Raw genomic sequence first — 20,868 nt, forward strand, 5'->3', positions numbered from 1 at the left:
GTTTCCCAGGCTGGTCTCAACCTTATGGGCTCAAGTGATCCTCTCACCTCAGCCTCCCAAGTGGCTGGGACTACAGGGGCATGCTGCCAGTCCCAGCTGTGGGGGTTTAGGTGCAGGAAGATTCCAGTGTAGACAGAGTCAGCAGGGAGTAGAAGGTGGGAGAGAAGGAAGTGCATGGTAGGTTCAGGTAGGAAGACCCAATGGGAATGTGAAGGGACGAGGATACAGGGGAATTAGCCCCTTATTGCCCTGGTCTTGTAGCACAAAAGCCTTCTAGAACAGGGCCCTGCTGTAATCAGCAGGTAGCTGAACATGGAGTTCTCAAAGCACTTGTTCACTTCAGCCTTAACACTGGGATCCGGCCGGGCGCGGTGGCTCATGCCTGTAATCCTAGCACTTTGGGAGGCCGAGGTGGGTGGATCACCTGAGGTCAGGAGTTTAAGACCAGCCTGGCCATCATGGAGAAACCCCATCTTTTTTTTTTTTTTTTTTTGGAGACGGAGTTTCGCTCTTGTTACCCAGGCTGGAGTGCAATGGCGCGATCTCGGCTCACCGCAACCTCCACCTCCTAGGTTCAGGCAATTCTCCTGCCTCCTGAGTAGCTGGGATTACAGGCACGCGCCACTGTGCCCAGCTAATTTTTTGTATTTTTAGTAGACGGGGTTTCACCATGTTGACCGGGATGGTCTCGATCTCTTGACCTCGTGATCCACCCGCCTCGGCCTCCCAAAGTGCTGGGATTACAGGCGTGAGCCACCGCGCCCGGCCGAGAAACCCCATCTTATTAAAAAAAAAAAAAAAAAAAAAAAAAAAAAAGACTGGGATCCAGTGGGGCATGGTGGCTCACACCTGTAATCCCAGCACTTTGGGAGGCCACAATGGGTGGATCACCTGAGGTTGGGAGTTCAAGACCAGCCTGATCAACATGGAGAAAGCCTGTCTCTACTAAAAATACAAAAGTTAGCTGGGCGTGGTGGTGCATGCCTGTAATCCCAACTATTGGGGAGGCTGAGGCAGAAGAATCGCCTGAACCTGGGAGACGGAAGTTGCAGTGAGCCAAGATTACGTCATTGCACTCCAGCCTGGGCAAGAAGAGCAAAACTCCATCTCAAAAAAAAAAAAAATGTTAATCAGCTGGGTGTGGTGGCACACACCAGTAGTCCGTTACTTGGGAGGCTGAGATGGGAAGACTGCTTGACCTTGGAGATCGAGGCTGCAGTGAGCCATGATCACACCACTGCACTGCACTCATTTAGTGACAAAGTGAGACCATGTCTTTTAAAACGAAAAGACTGGAATTCATGGGATCCGCCTCTTTGGGTTAAGGAGATTAACGCTTCCCCCCAGAGGAGTGCCAAGCCCATGCCCATGGAAGGCCTGTCTCCCAGCTGCCTAGTGCAGGCTGAGGCTGAGGCAGGAGGGGCTGGCAGTCAAACAGGGCTATTTATTTTATTTACTTATTCAAGAGATAGGGTCTCACCATCTTGCCCAGGCTGGACTTGAACTCCTAGGCTCAAGCAATCCTTCTACCTTTGCCTCTTAAAATGCCAGGATTACAGGTGTAAGCTTCCACACTTGGCCCAAACAGGGCTCTTTAACCTGCCTCCTCTTGCCCATGAGTTGGGAGAGTTTTCCCAACTCTCCTTCCAGAAAGGAAAACAAGGTTGGCAACTCGGTATAATTAGACCTTTTATACCCACCCATGCCCCTTGTCCACCTTTACTCTAAAAAGTGGTACAGTGAAGCCACAGCAACAAAGAGTTGCTTGGCAAAAAAATTAAGTAGTTTGAGATCATATCCCAAAGTATAAAATAAATACCTGTGAGTCCATGCTGATATAAATGGATGACTGAATAAATGAGGGAGAATAGGCAAATCTCCCATGCAGGAGAATTCCAAATAAACGGTGTAGATATTCTGCCCTTAAGGAGGTAGAACGTAATTCCCCAATTCTTAAATTTGGGCTACACACAGTGACTTTCTTCCAAAGGGTCCAGTACAGAAAGGAAGAAGGAAAAAGAGTAACTCTGCAGTGGAGAAACCTGGCAAAGCTTACCTCAGTCAGGTGATCACAGTCAGCATGAGCCCTTGAGATGTGGCAAGAATAGCACCTGACTTCTGGTCTTCCTCTCCAAAACCCAAAACCCCAGTCTAGTCATGAGGAAATAGCAGACAAATCCTGATAGAAGGGCTTCCTTATGCCTGCCCAATACTCCCCAAAACTATAAGGTCATCAGAAACAGGGAAGGTCTAAGAAACCATCACATCCAAGAGGCAGGATGATTATGAGATGGGATTCTGAGGGGAAAAGGACATTAGGGGGAAACTGAGTAAATCTAAAGTATGGAGTCTAGTTAATAATGTATCAATAATGGCTCACTGTGACAAATGTACCATATTAACATAAGGTGTTAATAATAGGGGAGACCACACCTGTAATCCCAGCTTCGGGAGGCTGAGGCAGGAGAACCTCTTGAACTGGGGAGGCAGAGGTTGCAGTGAGCAGAGATTGCACCACTGCACTCTAGCCTGGGTGACAGAGCAAGACGCCGTCTCAAAAATAAATAAATAGTAACTGGGAAACTGGGTGTGGAGTATGTGGGAACTCTCTGTACTAGCTCTGCAATAATTCTATAAATACAAAACCGTCTAAAAGTATATAAAAAAGAAAAAAAGATAAAGAGTTGCCTAAGCCCTGCTCTGGCCACACAGCACTGGCAGGACAGTTAGGCAGGAAGCAGCAGGGCTGGAAAGGAAAGGGAGGCAGGGGCAGCAGGGGCTGCTTTATTTCACAACAAGGTACAACAGGCCACACCTCTGTCCTGCACCTGGGGACCTTGGGCACAGATGAGCAGAGCAACCACAGGTCTGAAGAGACAAAGCAGAGGAAGCCTGAGCGTGCTCCTCCCCTGTGCAGAGGGGGAGGTTGTCATTGCTGTAGTATGGCTCCTTTTAGCTCCTCAGCTGTCCAGGGACTAGGGTGTGAAGGGACAAGAAAACCAGGTCCAATATCCTCTAAAGTTAAACTGAGGCAGGAGAGGGACACCCAAGGCAAGGGTGACGTCTTTCCTGTTGGCTGGAGAGCCAGTCTCGGGCTGGGTTCTGGTGCCAATGGCAAAGGAGGGCCCAAGGTGAGGGCAGCGCAGAACATGAGAATCCTCAGGGAAAACACCCAGGGTAGGAGCAACCACAGAAGCCCCCTGCTGTGTCCACTCTCCAGTCGTGCTGGCCGCCTTCTCCCCTTTGGATGTGACACACCCAGAGCTGCCTGCTCACGGTGGGTGTCCTGCGTTGGGGCAGTCTCAACCACTGGTCTCACAGAAGAAGTCCTCGGGGAGCTCACTCAGGAGTCCATCAAGGTCATCTACAGAGAGGGTAATGATGGGTAGCCTTAGTGACAACATCAGGGTTCCATGTGATTCAGGTCCAAAATTTCTGCCCTTCAGGAGGACCTGGGCCTGGTTGTATAGCTGGGCAGGTGGCTCCTCCAGGCAATGGTACCCATGCCATTGAGCCTGAGGGTGGCCTGACTTCCACCTTCCCTCTGCTCCCCTTGTACCCATACATGACAAAAGGCAGGGGTGTAATCCCCTGGGCCTCACTGGTTCCTCTCTTTCCATCCAGTCATAGTGCCAAACAGGAAGGCTTCAGAGGTCACCTAGTGCTACACTCTCATTGGCTGAGGGAGAAAGAGGGCTGCGAAAAGCAATTAGATGTGTTTAGAGTTACACAGTTCCTTAGTTGGCTTCTCACCTGACATTGGAAAACATCACCCCTTCCTCAAAGTGCCTGTGTAAAACTACAGTTCTTAGATGTGGTACTTACGTCTGAGAACTTGGACACAGCTGACCTCGATAATCCCTAGCAACATTATTTACTAACAGCAGCTAATATTGACTGAGTGCTTGCTCTGTGCCTCAATAACCATCCATAGGTAGGGCATCTGCGGGTAGCTCTGTTATCACCCACTTTACCTGAGAGAACAGGGTTTCAAGAGGTAAAACACCTTGCCCAAGGTGAGCACACTCAGCCTCCATCTGACACCAGAGCCACTGCTGCCATCTAGAAAGCTCCTGCCTACTGGATGGGATCAGGAAACCCTGGGAGTAAGTCAGACTGTAAGCTACACCCAAGAGCCTAGCTCTGCATCTGGCAAGAGCACTCAGTAAATATCACTGCTGGAAGGAAAGACAGAAGTTAGTCTGGGGAGCATTCACAATTTCATTATGGTGACTGGCACTGTACCCAGGGAGGTAGGACTGGAATTTGCTTATTAACAAAAAAGGTTGCCCTGCATTAGCTATACTGTGACTGTCTAGAGAAACATGATATGAAATGAAGGGGAATGGCAATTGGCATGGGCCTAGGAAACTAGGAATCAGGGTAAGAATCAATCAGTATTTGGGCAGGACAGTGGCTCACGCCTGTAATCCCAGCACTTTGGGAGGCTGAGGTGGGCAGCCACAAGGTCAGGAGATCGAGACCAGCCTGGCCAACATGGTAAAACCCCGGCTCTACTAAAAATACAAAAATTAGCCGGGTGTGGTGGCAGGCGCCTGTAATCCCAGCAACTCAGGAGCCTGAGGCAGGAGAATCGCTTGAAACTGGGAGGCAGAGGTTGCAGTGAGCCGAGATCGCGCCATTACACTCCAGCCTGGGTGACAGAGCAAGACTCCATCTCAAAAAAAAAAAAATCAGTATTTGTCTCCAGCACTATCCAGCCACCATTAGCAGCTGCCTGCTCACAGGTCTGTCCCTATACTGAAGATGTGACACCAGCCCTAATATTCTATAGTCAACTCTCTGTGACTACCAGCAACCTGGTGATGCCTTGACTTGTCTCACAAAGAAAGAGTGCAGGCTTCCAAGCAATGCAAGATTCCAGCATAAGGGACATATGCTTTTTCACAAGATAGAATGCCCTTTATGGTTTATCCATTGGGTACACTGTGAATTAGGTTTAGTGTGAGAACACCTATCCATAATCCCATGAACTTCAGAGCCAGAGAGGATTGAATTTTTGGAATTGAAAAGCTAAAGATCAGGCCAAGCATGGTAGATCATGCCTGCAATCCCAGTACTTTGGGAGGCAGAGACAGAAGGATTGCTTGAGCCCTAGGAGTTCGAGACTAGCCTGGGTAACATGGCAAGACTCCATCTCTACAAAAAATTTAAAAGTTGCTGGGCATGGTGGCACATGCCTGTAGTCCCAGCTACTTGGGAGGCTGCGGTGGGAGGACTGCTTGAGGCTGCCTGGGAGGCTGAGGCTGCAGTGAGTCATGTTCATGACACTGCATTCCAGCCTGGGCAACAGAATGAGACCCTGTCTCAAAAATTAAAATTAAAAAAGCTAAGGACTAGATCCTGAATGGTGTTAGTTTCACCTGGGTAATGCTGTCTCCTGAGGAAGCAGCTGGCCTGACCACAAGGGGTCTGCATTTGGGCCTCTGGTTGGTAGCCTGGTTCTCCCACAAACCACGTAGATGTTTAACTCCTCAGCACTCCTCTCGGCTTAGGATGGGAAATCTGCCTCTGTGGTCCAGTCATCAGCCCACAGAGGACTCAGAGTGTGGCACAAAGACAGCAGATGGACAGAGGATAGTGATGTTTTCTCCTTGTGGTTGATGCACATAACCTGGAAATGGGGGAAACCTGTGGATGATACTTTGTTTCATGAGGCCCCGCCCCATCACACTATTAACGAGTTTGTGGCCTGCAGCCTTGCCAAACAAGACACTGTATCTGATTTCTGTAAGATTATAAAAGATCCAAAGATTCACGGAAAGAGGAAAAAGATGTAGCCAGGAAAATTCTGGTTCAGCTATTCAACAGGCAATAGGAGAACCTCTCTTGCTCCCAGATGGGCTGACTGCCTTACCTGCTTCTGGGAGTTTTTCCTCAGGGGACGCCCCTGCCTCTAGGTTTTGAGCTGTTGTTCTGAAGCCTTCCTCGGGCTTTGCAGCCACATCATGCTGGAAGCCGCCTGAATCCTGGGGACAGAGGATCTGGTTACCAATGCCCATGCCCTGAAATCCCTTCAGATGGTACCATCTAGACCCAGACAACAAAGGAACAGGTGGGGGCTCAGGAAAGAAACATGATAGAGGAGTATGGCAAGGGCCAGTCACCCAGGCCCATGCTGAAGGGAGGGAGCCAAAACACCAAACACCTAAAGCAGCAGATAATTTAATAAAAAAATAAAAATAAAAATAACCTTTTTTGGCTGATTTTCTTTCCTAGTTCTGTTGGTATCTAATGTTTTAGGGATTCTATATAACTAGAGCAGAGAGTGAAAAGGCCATTCAGAAATACATTGAGGAGTTAGCCTGGGATTTAAAATTAGCTGTTAACAATCCCCAAAGGAATATATAGCTACTATATGGGCAGGTAATTAAAACTGGTAATTAAGGCCAGGCGCAGTGGCTCATACCTATAATCCCAGCACTTTGTGAGGCCAAGGCAGGAAGATCACTTGAGGTCAGGAGTTTGAGACCAGCCTGGCCAACATGGTGAAATCCCATCTCTACAAAAATACAAAAACTAGCTAGGTGTGTGGCAGGCATCTGTAATCCCAGCTATCTGGGAGGCTGAGGCAGGAGAATTGCTTGAACTTCGGAGGTAGAGGTTGCAGTGAGCCGAGAACATGCCGCTGCACTCCAGCCTGGGTGACAGAGTGAGACTCCATCTCAAAAAAATAAACAAATAAATAAAAACTGGTAATTAAATGGTTAACTAGGGTTAGCCCTAGGAAATTAGGAGTGGGAAGGGTGGGATCTATCTTTTGCTTATTCTGTGCTATTTCGGTTTATTTCAAAGAAAGGTAGGCTGGGCACAATGGCTCACGCCTGTAATACCAACACTTTGGAAGGCTGAGGCAGGCCAATTACCTGAGGTCAGGAGTTCGAGACCAGCCTAGCCAATATGTCGAAACTCCATCTCTACTAAAAAATACAAAAAAAGGGCCAGACGCAGTGACTCACATCTGTAATCCCAGCACTTTGGGAGGCCAAGGCAGGTGAATCACAAGGTCAGGAGATTGAGACCAGCCTGGCCAACATGGTGAAACCCTGTCTCTACTAAAAATAAAAAAAATTATCTGGGCATGGCGTTGGGCGCCTGTAATCACAGCTACTCAGGAGGCTGAGGCAGGAGAATCACATGAATCCGGGAGGCAGAGGTTGCAGTGAGCCGAGATTGTGCCACTGCACTCCAGCCTGGCGACAGAGCGATACTCCATCTCAAAAAACAAACAAAAAAATTAGCTGGGCATGGTGGCACGTGCCTATAGTACCAGATGTTCAGGAGGCTGAGGTGGGAGAATCGCTTGAATCTGGGAGGCAGAGGTTGCAGGAAGCCAAGGTCACACCACCGCACTCCAGCCTGGGCAACAGAGCAAAACTCTGTCTAAAAAAAAAAAAAGAAGTAAAAGAAAGGGTATTTTTTGGAAGTGGGGTGGAGGGGCTAAGGGGAAAGATGAGGAAAATGGAAGTGGAAAGTTGGAGCTTAGATGAAACCTCTGTCTAAGATGATTAGAGGTCATCAAGTCAAACGTACTACAGATGAAGCAACAGCAAGGGAGGGGACAGGACTTGCCCAAGGTCAGAGTACACATTTTCAGTACATAAGCCCCAGGTCTCCTGACCCCAGGCCAAGATCCCAGGAAGGTGGAGGGGGCAGGGCATATCAAGCCCAGGCTCTGTACTCTCACCACGGAGTGGATCTGCCTGGAAGCCCATGCTCACCTCCCAAAAATGCCCGATGCTTATCTCAGTTCCTAAAGAGGATGTCTCCACCAGTGTTCTGTGCAGCTTCCCCCTAATTTAGCAGAGGAAGAGGCCAGGAGAGAAGATACAGAGCAGGTGCTGGCTCACCTGACAGGCCATTTGTAGCTCACTGTTCTCTGCATTGCCACCTGTAGCAGATCTGACCCTTGGTCATTTACTGCCACCACCCCCTGGTAGGCCCTCCACTTGGTTAGTTCTCAAGTGACTCCTATCCTCTCAGATGTTCAAGCCTGCCATCAGACGCTCAGGGATCACCAAAAAGCCAGCTGCTCCTCTAGGTACTGTTACTGAGCCATCTGGCAGGCGGCTGGATGAGGGATAGAAGATGGTCCTGTCCCCAAAGATACTTTTTCACCTCAGAGCACCTGTCCCCTTTCAGACCTCTGCTCCCCAGGGTGGAAGAAAGGAAGAAATCAGAAGATCCAGGCAGAAGGAGGGCCTTACCAGTCCCCTATTCCATCCTGCTCCTCTTACCTTGAGGAAGCTCCCATCCCCAGAATCTGGGCTGTAAATATGGACCAGGTTGTTGGGTGTCACGTTGAGGTAGTGATTTCGAAGTGAAGGGGAAAACACTCCAATCTGAAGTCAAGGAAGGGGAAGGTCAGTGTCCTAATGGAGCAGAGGTGCCAGATGGCCACCTGCCTTTCACTTGGTGTCCTCTGCCTAACCTTGGTGCCAGAGAAGAACCATTTGCCACACTCTTCCCTCAGCACGATCCTCCATCCCCATCCACCCTGAAGAATGGGGGCCAGCTCAAGAGCCACAAGCCTTCCCTCAGCTCCTCAAGCCAGGGCCTAGCAATGGTTCAGCCACTCCATGTCTGGTGTTGTAGAGGAAGGCAGCCAGATATATAAAGAGACAGACGTGGCAGGGGCGGGGGGGGTCTCTCCAGGGGGCAGTGGTGTGGAGAGCTGCTCCCCATACCTGTTTCAGCAGCAGCACTGAGCCAGGCTTCAGCTCATTCTGGCGCGTCTCCAGCAGCAACCTGTGCACTGTCCCCTGCATCTCTCCTGCAAATACCAAACGGCCCATCAGTCTCAGGGTCAAAGGCAGCACAGGGACTAGTTTGGGGCCTGGCTGGGAAGTGGGCTGCTTGCTGCCTCAGTTTTCCTGTCTGCATATGGAGAGGGTGATTCCTCCTCATCTCCTGGCCTCAATGAAGCCCACTCATCAGACACCCGAGGATCTAATTCCTTACCCGTGGGGTCCTTGAAAACCACACTGGCGTCCATTGTGCTCCGAGTCAGGGACTTGATCATCACCGCCATGTTGGGGACCTTGTTTCTAGGAAGCTGCTTCAGAGCTGCCTGCTTATAAGGAGAGGCATATGCTGAGCCTTCCATGGCCCACCTGTGACTTCCCAGGTCTCCAAGTGTGCCAGGGCAACTGGAGGTAGAAGGGGGCAGAGTATAGTTATAGTGATGATCTTCCTTGTGGAGGACAAAGGGTATCCCATCTCTCTCTGGCAGACCTAGAGTTGGCAGGTCCTTCATTTCTCTCCCCTGCTTCCTTTCTTTTTTGTTTGGGTTTTAAAATTTTTATTTATTGTACTTATTTTTATTTTATTTTATTTTATTTTTGAGATGGAGTACCGCTCTTTACCCATGCTGGAGTGCAATAGTGCGATCTCAGCTCACTGCAACCTCTACCTTCTGGTTTCAAGTGATTCTCCCGCCTCAGCCTCCTCAGCTGGGATTACAGGCAGCCACCACTATCCCCAGCTAATTTTTGTATTTTTAGTGGAGACAGGGTTTCACCATGTTGGCCAGGCTGGTCTCGAACTCCTGACCTTATGATCCACCCACCTCAACCTCCCAAAGTGCTGGGATTACAGGCGTGAGCCACTGTGTCCAGGCTATTTTTTAATTTTTGAGACGGAGTGTCGCTCTGTCGCCCAGGCTGGAGTACAGTGGCATCTCAGCTCACTGAAACCTCCACCTCCCAGGTTCAAGCGATTCTCAAGCCTCAGCCTCCAGAGTAGCGGAATTACAGGGGTGCGCCACCAAGCCCAGCTAATTTTTGTATTTTCAGTAGTAGAAACGGGGTTTCACCATGTTGGCCAGGCTGGTCTTGAACTCCTGACCTCAAGTGACCTGCCCGCCTCAGCCTCCCAAAATGCTGGGATTACAGGCATGAGCCACCGCGCCTGGCCTATTTAGGTTTTTTTAAATGAGACAAGGTCTCATTCTATTGCCCAGGCTGGAGTGCAGTGGTGCCATCATGGTTCACGGTAGCCTCCACCTAAGATCAAGAGATCCTCCTGCCTCAGCTTCCCTAGTAGCTGGGACTGTAAGGCATATGCCACCACATTCAGTTACTTATATATATATTTTTTGTAGAGACAGGGTCTCACTTTGTTGTCCAGGCTGGTCTTGAATTCCTGACCTTGAATGATCCTCCCACCTCAGCCTTCCAAAGTGCGATTACAGGTGTAAGCCACTGCATCTAGCACTTTTTGTTTATACGTGTTTACACAGTGTTCCATCATAGCAAGCCACAGGGAGGGATATGTTGGCACATGTACTGGCATGTCTCTGTACACAACCCTTGACCACTGGGGAGCTTTGAGGGTCACAGTGTGCTCACCCCACCCCATCCAGGGCCTAGAAGTACAGAGGCACCCACTCTCTCCTTCCACCTAGGCCCAATCCTATGGATGACAGTGAAAAGGTACGTGACTGGAAGATACAATCAAAGGGGCTTCGTGCTGCTGCTCGTATAGGCCTGGGGTACGAGGGAGCAGACAGCCCCTTCCTAAGGTGGAATAGGGCAGTGGGTCAGAGAGAGGGAGAACAACGGTCTTCCCTTTGGGTCTCAGTACCCAGAATCCTTACCTTCCGCAGCACCATGACGATGCTGTAGGTACAGAGGAAGCAGCTAGGGTCTCTCTCATCCAGGCCTAGAGCAGATTTCATGGTCAGCCAGGGCCCTCGCCCAAAATCCTCCTCCACGGATGCCTGGGAACTTGCAACAATCTGGTACCACAGAGCAGAGAGGGAGCTTGTATGAATACATCTACCTTGCTATAGACTCTTGATTGAGACTGGGTGGAAGAGTGACAGAGGACGGGCAAATGCCCTTGGAAAAACTGTAGTACAATGGCCGCAGTCTCTCCTCTCATTTATCTCCTAGATCAGAAAATGGCAACGTGAAATCTTTTTTTTTCTTTTTCTTTTTTTCTGATTCCTTTGGCAATTGAAACGTGAAAATGTTCTTGCATATCATAGCTTTCATTCAGCAGGTACTCTATTTTTTCTTTTTAAAATCAGGTCCTGTCTGCAGGACTAGGTAGAAAAAAATTTTTTTAATAAAATCAGCTTCTCGGCCAGGCACGGTGGCTCATGCCTGTAACCCAGCACTTTGGGAGGCCGAGGCGGGTGGATCACCTGAGGTCAGGAGTTTGAGACCAGCCTGGCCAACATGGTGAAACCCGTTCCTACTAAAAATACAAAAATTAGCTGGGTGTGGCATCGTGTGCCTGTAATCCCAGCTACTCGGGAGGCTGAGGCAGAAGAATCGCTTGAACTCAGGAGGCGGAGGTTGCAATGAGCTGAGATCACCCACTACACTCCAGCCTGGACGACAGAGCAAGACTCCATCTCAAAAAAATAAATAAGATAAAATCAGCTCCTAACTTTAACTGCATTGAAGCAAAAGGCTATCCATGCTTATTTTTTGTAACAGACTCAAAAAGTCTTAGGGGTAGGAATCCACCACATAAATTTACAGGCTTCCAGAGTGTCTTAGTCATTTGGAACCCAGTCATATTTTATTTGGGATGCTTCTAGCTTTAACAATTAACCTTCTTACATTAATACATGCTTTGGATTCAGAGTATTTGCTGCTTTGGATCTGAAATGGACTGGAGGATCTGGGGAGCTACAGCAAAGAGAAAAAACACTGGGGAGAATTAAAAGCAAAACTGGGTTTGAGGGCAGAGCAGGTCAACCAGAACCCCAAGGAGGAGGGAGGCTGGGTCTCACCCACCAAAGGGAACCCAGCAAAGGCAAGAGAAGGCAGATCCTTCCTAGCTCAGGTCTCAGAAACCTGATAATAAGGGCTCCTGAGACACAATCTCATACTTATCACAGTCTCCTCCCCTGGGGGAAGATGGAGCTCGCTGGGCCTTTATTTCTTAGATGGGAAAGAAGACTGGACCCATCACATCAGATAATTCCTGCCTGGCACCAGGACAGGCCTCGCTTAATGCCAGTAAAATTGCTGCCTCCCCCAACTACCTGCCTCAAATGTCCTTTGGTGTGTGACACCAGCAAACAGGCCTAGCAGTGTCAACTCTTGATTCTCAACTCCTGAAACATGGAGGGATGTCCCTCACTCTCAAATCACACCCAGAAAGTTAATACTTGCAAAGAATAAGTTACCTCTGTCTGGAATTTAGCCAGAGCACCATGGGTCGGAGTCTGGGGCGTGGAAACCATGATGTCCTCCAGACTTCTCCCACTCTGCTAAGAGAGGAGAGAAGAAGAAGGTGAGAGCAAGCTCAGCAGCTGTTATTTACAAGTACAGCTTCTTGTCTGGATTACATAATGAGTTCAGGAAACGATCAGGGACAATTAACACGTTATATCTCTCCTAACAAAAGTCTCAGGAGCCTCTTTGGCAGCTCAAAAAAGATACTTTGGGGATTGGTTTGGAAATGTGAGGAAGCTGGAGCTGGCCCAGGTGCAAAAGCCAGGGCTCCCTGAAGGGGGCAGTGACACAAACAGAGAGGCCTGGCCAGGCGTGGTGGCTCACACCTGTAATCCCAGCACTTTGGGAGGCTGAGGAAGGTGATCACCTTAGGTCAGGAGTTCGAGACCAACCTGGCCAAAATGGAGAAACCCTGTCTCTACCAAAAATACAAAAATTAGCCAGACATGGTGGATTGGGCCTATAATCCCAGGTACTCGGGAGGCTGAGGCAGGAGAATCACTTGAACCTGGGAGGCAGATGCTGCAGTAAGCTGAGATTGTGCCACTGCACTCCAGCCTAGGCAACAGAACAAGACTGTCTCAAAAAATATATATATATAGGCCTGTGATGAGCAAAGGGGCAACTTTCCCCAAGTCCTAACCCTTCCCTCCAGGGAGATCCAGCCCAGGAGCAACAAAGACAGCCTCTTTGGATGTCTGCTAACATGCTGGGGAAGAGCAAGTAATAGGCAGGAATTGTTTCAAACAATTCCTTAAAATGGGAGGAAGAGGGCACACCTATTACAACCAGTCCAGATCCTCAGAGTCCAAGACCTGGGATCTGATCCAAGACTAGTGTAATCCAAATCTCAGCAGGGCTGTCCCCTTTTCAGCCCCAGCTTCCCCACACCTGCCACAATGAACCATTCTGTGAATTCGAGAGCACCTTGCTCTTCTGCCTCTGTGCCTTTACACATGCTCTTCCCTGCCTTCCCACTGCAGGAACATCCACAGAGCACAGCTCCTGCTCTGCCACACACCTGTTAACCTCCTACTCATCCATTCAAGGCCCACTCAGCAAGCCTAAGGCAGAGCCAGTGTCTCCCCAGCACCCAGAGAATGGCCCCCATTCACACTGTGTGTTTTGTGCATGTTTGTTTGCATCTGTTTCCTCCATTTCACGGTAAGCTCCTTAGGACAGGAACCATTTCTCCTTTAATCTCTGTATTCTCAGTTCCAGGCAAACTGTCCAACACATAACAAGTCCTTAGCAAATGCGTATGAATGACTTCCTGCTGTAGTGTTAGCAAACAGTAGGCACTCAACCAACATATGAAAAGTATGAAGTCCTAGCTGGGCAAGGTGGTGCACACCTCTATATGGGAGCTATATGGGAGGCTGAGGCGGGAGAATTGCTTGAGCCCAGGAGTTCAAGACCAGCCTGAGCAACATAGCCAGTCTTTAATTCTTAAAAAAAAGTAAAGGAGCTGGGCGTAGTGGCTCACGCCTGTAATCCCAGCACTTTGGGAGACCAAGGCAGACAGATCACAAGGTCAGGAGTTTGAGACCAGCCTGGCCAACATGGTGAAACTCTATCTCTACTTAAAATACAAAAAAATTAGCCAGGCATGGTAGTGCGTGCCTATACTTCCAGCTACTGGGGAGGCTGAGGCAAGAGGATTGCTTGAACCTGGGAGGTAGAGGTTGCAGTGATCCAAGATCACGCCACTCAAAAAAAAAAAAAAAAAGGAAAAGAGGGTCGGGTGCGGTGGCTCACGCCTGTAATCCCGGCACTTTGGGAGGCTGAGGTGGGTGGATCACTTGAGGTCAGGAGTTCAAGATCAGCCTGGCCAATATGGTGAAACTCTGTCTCTACAAAAAATACAAAAATTACCCAGGTATGGTGGCGGGGACCTGTAGTCTCAGCTACTCGGGAGGCTGTGGCAGGATAATCGCTTGAACCCGGGAAGCGGAGGTTGCAGTGAGCTGAGATCACATCACTGCACTCCAGCCTGGGCGTCACAGCAAGACTCCACCTCAAAAAAAAAAAAAAAAAGGAAAAAAAAAAAGAAAGTTATGAAGTCCTCAGAGCCTTAAGTACTTCTTTCACAGTGGATTTTTTCTTTTTTTGAGATGCAGTTTTGCTCTTGTTGCCCAGGCTGGAGTGCAGTGGCGCAATCACCGCAACCTCAGCCTCCCAGGTTTAAGCAATTCTCCTGCCTCAGCCTCCTGAGTAGTTGGGATTACAGGCATGTGCTGCCACACCCAGCTAATTTTGTGTTTTTAGTAGAGATGGGGTTTCTCCACGTTGGTCAGGCTGGTCTCGAATTCCTGACCTCAGGTGATCCGCCCGCCTCGGCCTCCCAAAGGCGTGAGCCATCACGCCCAGCCCACAGTGGATTTTCTAGCATTCAATTCTTACCTTCTATTTCTTCTACAGCTCTGAAAAGCCTCTCTGCACTTCCTTCCTTCCTTCCCTCCCTGCAGGAGGGAAGATATTCTAGGGCTGGACAGTGCTGGAACCCTGCTTCTCTTCCTTACCCCTCCAAATCCTGGAAAGCCAGCTCACTCACCTGGTGAGGCAGGATTCCAGCTGGGCCAGGGAAACGGCGAGTTTTGGCTCGGGTAGAGAGGTGGGTGGGCTGCAGGGGTGTCCGGCTGGCAGCAGTGACCAGCTGCACCAGGTGGTTGGTGACTACGGGTGTCTGCAGAGCTCCCTGTGGACCCAGGGAGAAATGGGGACCTTTTGGGGTGCCAACAGGAGACTCAATGGAAGACACTGGAGCTCGGAGTTGTAAGGATACCCAAGGAAATAATCCAGAGCTAGTCCTTGAGGGAGTAGAATAGCTTGAGCTGGGAGTTCTAGGTCTGGGTACATGAGCTTTGCCACTTAACCAGGAACGTGGAGACTGAAATGGCTGATGAGGGAAATGATTTTGAGGGCTGCTCTGAATGGTCCTTCTAGCAGCTTGGAGAGGCTGGAATGCTTGAACAGGGGGGCCTCGTGGACAGACTTCCCAGTGGGGCTGCTGAGTGGGAACTGTTAAGGCAGTTGGGACAGGAAGGTGACTCGCAGCACCAGGTCTCAAGGGGGGCCGTGGAGTCCTACAGTCGATGACAGGATCTAGAGGCTCATCCTGAGCCGACATGGTACCCGCTTTGTGGGTGGCAGGCCCTGGCCCCTTCTGGCAAGATCCACTCAGATCAACTACCCGGGCCTTTTTAGCCAATAGTGAACCTTCCCGCTGCTGGGCAGGCAGAATTGGTGTGGCCTCACTGCTGACTCCACGTTCCAGCTCCATGCCAGGCTCCTCCAGCTCCATGCTTGCCAGGACCTTATCAAATTCGTCTTGTTCAGGCCCCTCAAAGCCACCAACTTGCTGCTGTTGGCTCCCAAAGGTGAGGAGCGGGTGTGGGGCTGAGGACTGGGGTCTTGCTGGCTCTCTGGGCACTTCTGTCACACTTCTCTGATTGCCAATCCAGCTGCTGGAAGTAGAGATGGGCCTTAGGTGAGCTGTTCCTGCGCATGATGGACGGCTGTCAGCACTGGGCATGCTGGAGGGAGGGAGGCAGAGTTCCGGGGTTGGCAGGCCCAAAGCCTCTGAGGGAGCAGTGGGGTGAAACGGCAGCGGCCTGGAGGACTGTGCCTGCACAGTCTCCTGTAGCCTAGAAGAGATAGGTCTCAGGTGCCCAGTATTCACAGGCAGTGAGCCAGCAAACCGGTTCTCTGCATCCTCCACAGCAGACAAGAAATCCTACAAGGAAGCAGAGATGGCAAGTCTTGGCATCTGGAAATCAAGAACCCCTCTGCTTTGACTGTTCAGGCACATGGCGTGTATGTTTGTGTGTAGATGTTTGCAAACAAGAAACCAAGCATGAGGGCTGGGCATGGTGGCTCATGCCTGTAATCCCAGCACTCTGGGAGGCCAAGGTAGGAGGATCACTTGAGGTCAGGAGTTCGAGACCAGCCTGGCCAACATGGCGAAACCTTGTCTCTACTAAAAATACAAAAATTAGCCAGGCGTGGGGGCACGTGCCTATAATTCCAGCTACTTGGGAGGCTGAGGCAGAAGAATCACTTAAAACTGAAAGGCAGAGGTTGCAGTGAGCCTAGATCATGCCACTGCACTCCAGCCTGGGTGACAGAGTAAGACTCAGTCTCAAAAAAAAAAAAAGGCCGGGTGTGGTGGCTCACACCTGTAATCCCAGCACTTAGGGAGGCCAAGGCAGGCGGATCACCTCAGGTCACCAGTTCAAAACCAGCCTGACCAACATGGAGAAACCCCACCTCTACTAAAAATACAAAATTAGCTGGGCGTGGTGGCGCATGCCTATAGCCCCAGCTACTTCGGAGGCTGAGGCAGGAGAATAGCTTGAACTCAGCAGGTGGAGGTTGCAGTGAGCTGAGATTATGCCATTGCACTCCAGCCTGGGCAACAAGAGCAAAACTCCGTCTCAAAAAAAGGCATGAAAGGTCTCTGTCTCTTACCACCTCTGACCTCATCCATGGGCCTACCACAAGGCTCTATCAAAAACACTCAAATCTAAGGCTAAGTCTTCAGGTAGCTTCTCTTTTTTTAGCCTTCATGGGTGAGGAGAGGGGCAGTTAGAGGACAGCAGGAGAAGCAAATGTTCCAGAGCACCAATAAGTCAAACAAATCACTCTAGGTCACACAAACAACCATCTCAAGGGGACCACTTTCTGGTGTCTGGCCTGTTATCTAAACCGGGATCTATCCAGCTGGTCATGCTGCCTGTCCTTAGCTCACTCCTCATCCCCAGTAGACACTCCTGTGCTCTCTCTTTCTTTCTCTCTCTCTCTCTCACACACACACATACACACCCACACCCACAGAGAGAGCTACCCTTCAGTAAGCCAGAGAGGCCTTGGAGCCAGCAAAAAAGGCAGAAGTTAAATATAGCTTTTCAGGCAAGTTAAATTAAGTATGAATTCCAGTTGGGAAGCAAGGTGAGACTGACAACTTCAAGAGCAACAGACCTGTTCTGAGGGTGGTTTTGAGTCAGAACTGCTGATTTAACTGACAGGAGGGTCCCCACCATCCCAACCTCTGCTGCCGCACTGGATTGTCTGGGCTAGAGAAAGGCTTTTTCCTGCTTTGTGTATTGTTGAGTAAGTCCCATACTCAGACAGGACCACCATAGGACTCAACAACAATAATAATAATGACCAGAACTCTAGCAGTAATAAAATCCTGATGACTCTGGAGGTTGATGGATCTCTTTTCTCAAAGAGCTCACTCTCAGACACGACGTCATCCGCCTTAGGAAGGGGGAAGGGATTGATCTGCCATTTTCAGGGAACAGAAACTTCAGCTGTCAGAGTCCTTTACTCTAATTCTATTACTTGCCTAGCAGTCCCACCATCACCTGGTAAGACCCAAGAGGGTCATTTTAACAGTCACTTTTTCAGCTTGTAATCACACATCTCCAGCGCTGAAAGACAAAGACAAGGACACAACTCCTTGACAAAACTGACAGTTGTAAATTATTTGTAAAAACAAAAATCAGGACGGACCCACTGGCTCACATCTATAATCCCAGCACTTTGGGAGGCCAAGGCAGAAGGATCACTTGAGCCCAGGTATTCGAGACCAGCCTGGGCAACTAAGTAAGACTCTGTCTCTACAAAAAAATTAAAAATAGGCCGGGCGTGGTGGCTCACGCATGTAATCTAAGCACTTTGGGAGGCCAAGGCGGGTTGATCACAAAGTCAGGAGTTCAAGACCAGCCTGACCAACATGGTGAAACCTCGTCTCTACTAAAAATACAAAAAAAATTAGCTGGGTGTTGTAGCACACGCCTGTAATCCCAGCTACTCAGGAGGCTGAGGCAGGAGAATTGCCTGAAGCTGGGAGGTGGAGGTCACAGTGAGCCAAGATCGTGCCACTACACTCCAGCCTGGGCAACAGAGTGAGACTTCGTCTCAAAAAAAAAAAAAAAAAAAAGAAATACAAAAAAAAAAAAAAAAATTAAAAATTAGCTGGGCATGGTGGCACACACCTATGGTCCAAGCTACTGAGGAGGCTGAGGTAGGAGGATGACTTATGCCTGGGAGACTTAGGCCTGGAAGTCGAGCTGTGATTGTGCCACTGCACTCCAGCCTGGGTGACAGAGAGAGACCCTGTCTCCAAAAAAACAAAGAAGTTCACACACTGGGGGCTGTCAGGGGCAGGGGAGTGGAGAGCATCAGGAAGAATAGTTAATGCATGCTGAGCTTAATACCTGGGTGATGGGATGATCTGTGCAGCAGATGACCATGGCACATGTTTACCTATGTAACAAACCTGCACATGTACCCCTGAACTTCAAATAAAAGTTGAAGAAAGAAAAAAAGAAATATCCCTGGCTGGGCCATTCCCAGAAATTGATTTAATTGGCGTGTGGTAGGGCCTAGACAAGGGTAATTCTAATGTTCGAGCTTTGGATCTAGTCTCACCCCACATCTTGTGATTAGACAGAGGGAAGGGAAGAACATCTAAGGCCGAAGAACGTCCCTCATATTGTAAAAGAGAAAACGGAAGACCAGAGAATAAAGTGACGTGCCCTGATTCGCACAGCCAATTGCTGACCCTGGCCTCCTGCCATCCAGTAACTACGCTGTCTCTTACGTGGTTCTGGCTCTACATACACTGCCTTTCCCACCACAAGTATGTTATCACAGAGGTGAATTAAATCAGCTAGATGACATAGCTGCCAGAAAAGAGCCCTTATAATTTCAAGGTATGACAATTAGGCAACTCATCTCTCTTGTTTTTTGTTTCTAAGACAGTTAAGTAGGTTGTTTACATTTCTCATCATTTCTCAGCCTCTCACAGACAAAAACATATACCTGTCAACTAAGATGAGGCTGGTGCAGGCTACCGAGTGTTTACATCTTAAGACCACCTCTGATCACCAACACTTCCCTACCTCATCTTCAAACTCCTCTTCCACAGCAAACAGCTTCTGCAAACTGCACGCCTGAAAAGAAAACAAACCAATTGGGGCTGAGGAGAAATACTGTTTCCAAGTACATTCTGCCCACACTCTGCTTCTTCCTAGCACTAACAACACCATCAGGTATATTATTTTTGTTTGTTTTTGTTAGAGCTGGGAAAGGAATAAGAAACGAGAAGAAATGGGATTTTGTTAAAGACTTAAGTGATCTAGGGCTGGGTGTGGTAGCTCATGCCTGTACTTCCAGCACTTTGGGAAGTCGAGGTGGTTAGGAGGTCAAGGAGTTCGAGACCAACCTGGCCAACATGGAGAAACCTCATCTCTACTAAAAATACAAGCATTAGCTGGGTGTGGTGGCTCATGCCTATAATTCCAGCTAGTCGGGAGGCTGAGGCAGGAGAATCGCCTGAACCTGGGAGGCGGCAGTTGTACTCCAATCTGGGTGACAGAGTGAGACTCTGTCTCAAAATAATAAAAAGACCTAAGTGTTCTAAAATGCTTTCTTAGCTAGGTGTACTGGCTCACGCCTACAATCCCAGCTACGGAGGTGGTTTGATCCCTGAAGCCCAGGAGTTTGAGGCTAGCCTGGGCAACATAGTGAGACCTGCCTCTTTATTTTTTGAGACAGAGTTTCACTCTTGTCACCCAGGCTGGAGTGCAGTGGCAGTCTTGGCTCACTGCCATCTCTACCTCCCAGGTTCAAGCAATTCTCCCGCCTCAGCCTCCCGAGTAGCTGGGACTACAGGCGCACGCGACTACATCCAGCTAATTTTTGTAGTTTTAGTAGAGACAGGGTTTCACTACGTTGGCCGGGCTGGTCTGGAACTCCTGACCTCGTGATCCTCCTGCCTCAGCCTCCCAAAGTGCTGGGATTATGGGCGAGAGCCACTGTGCCCGGCCAAAAACACTTTCTTGTAACGTAATCCACTCCGATCCATCTGCACTAACCCTGGAAGGGAGGAAAGAGGGCAAAGGGAAGGCCACCTAGGGGAGCAAGGGCAGTTTTCCAGGACTGTGCACATGGGTCTAAACATTTTGGTTTTGTCTTTTGTTTTGAGACAGTGTCTTGCCCTGTTGCCCAGGTTGGAAAGTGGTGGCATGATCATAGCTCACTGCAGCTTCAACTTCCTAGGCTCAAGTGATCCTCCCACCTCAACCTCCTAAGTAGCTGGGACTACAGGTGTGCGCCACCATGCTCAGCTAATTTTTTTCCCCCCGAAACGGAGTCTTGCTCTGTCTCCCAGGCTGGAGTGCAGTGGTGTGATCTCAGCTCACTGCAACCTCCGCCTCCTGGGTTCAAGCAATTCTCCTGCCTCAGCCTCCTGAGCAGCTGGGATTACAGATGCCTACCACCACTCCCAACTAATTTTTTTGTATTTTTAGTAGAGATGGGGTTTTGCCATGTTGGCCAGGCTGGTCTTGAACTACTGACCTTGTGATCTGCCTGCCTTGGCCTCCCAAAGTGCCAGGATTACATGTGTGAGCCACCACACCCAGCTCAATTTTTAAATTTTTGTAGAGATAGGGTCTCACTATGTTGCCCAGGATCATCTTGAACTCCCAGGCTCAAGTGATTCTCTCACTGTGGCCTCCCAAAGTGCTGGGATTATAGATGTCAGTCGGGCTCGGTGGCTCTCCTGTAATCCCAGCACTTTGAGAGGCCAAGGCAGGTGGACCACTTGAGGCCAGGAGTTCAGGAGCAGCCCGGCCAATAA

At 49.5% G+C, this 20,868-nt stretch overlaps 1 protein-coding gene across 1 annotated transcript; it reads right to left on the bottom strand.

Moving 5' to 3' along the window:
* Window positions 1-5,386: 5,386 nt before the first annotated feature.
* Window positions 5,387-19,844, bottom strand: HROB (homologous recombination factor with OB-fold). Its single transcript, XM_012443956.2, has 9 exons — window positions 19,127-19,844; window positions 14,770-15,951; window positions 12,167-12,250; window positions 10,619-10,759; window positions 8,983-9,091; window positions 8,709-8,794; window positions 8,259-8,363; window positions 5,879-5,990; window positions 5,387-5,635 (listed from the first exon to the last, which is right to left on the bottom strand). The coding sequence occupies exons 1-9, from the start codon at window positions 19,271-19,273 to the stop codon at window positions 5,547-5,549; spliced, it is 2,055 nt and encodes a 684-aa protein (XP_012299379.1). The 5' UTR covers window positions 19,274-19,844; the 3' UTR covers window positions 5,387-5,546.
* Window positions 19,845-20,868: the final 1,024 nt, after the last annotated feature.

The sequence above is a fragment of the Aotus nancymaae genome, unplaced genomic scaffold, assembly GCF_030222135.1.
Source record: "Aotus nancymaae isolate 86718 unplaced genomic scaffold, 86718_ANA_hifiasm-v0.15.2.pri h1tg000089l, whole genome shotgun sequence".
Lineage (NCBI taxonomy): Eukaryota > Metazoa > Chordata > Mammalia > Primates > Aotidae > Aotus > Aotus nancymaae.

What these genes read in the sequence shown, in the direction of transcription:
- HROB (XM_012443956.2), bottom strand. Translation starts at nt 19,273, where the DNA reads ATGGTGTTGTTAGTGCTAGGAAGAAGCAGAGTGTGGGCAGAATGTACT. An exon ending in TCGTCATGGTGCTGCGGAAG is followed by an intron (nt 9,092 to 10,618) that starts GTAAGGATTCTG and finishes CCTTATAAGCAG; the next exon opens with GCAGCTCTGAAGCAGCTTCC. An exon ending in GGTTTTCAAGGACCCCACGG is followed by an intron (nt 8,795 to 8,982) that starts GTAAGGAATTAG and finishes TGGTATTTGCAG; the next exon opens with GAGAGATGCAGGGGACAGTG.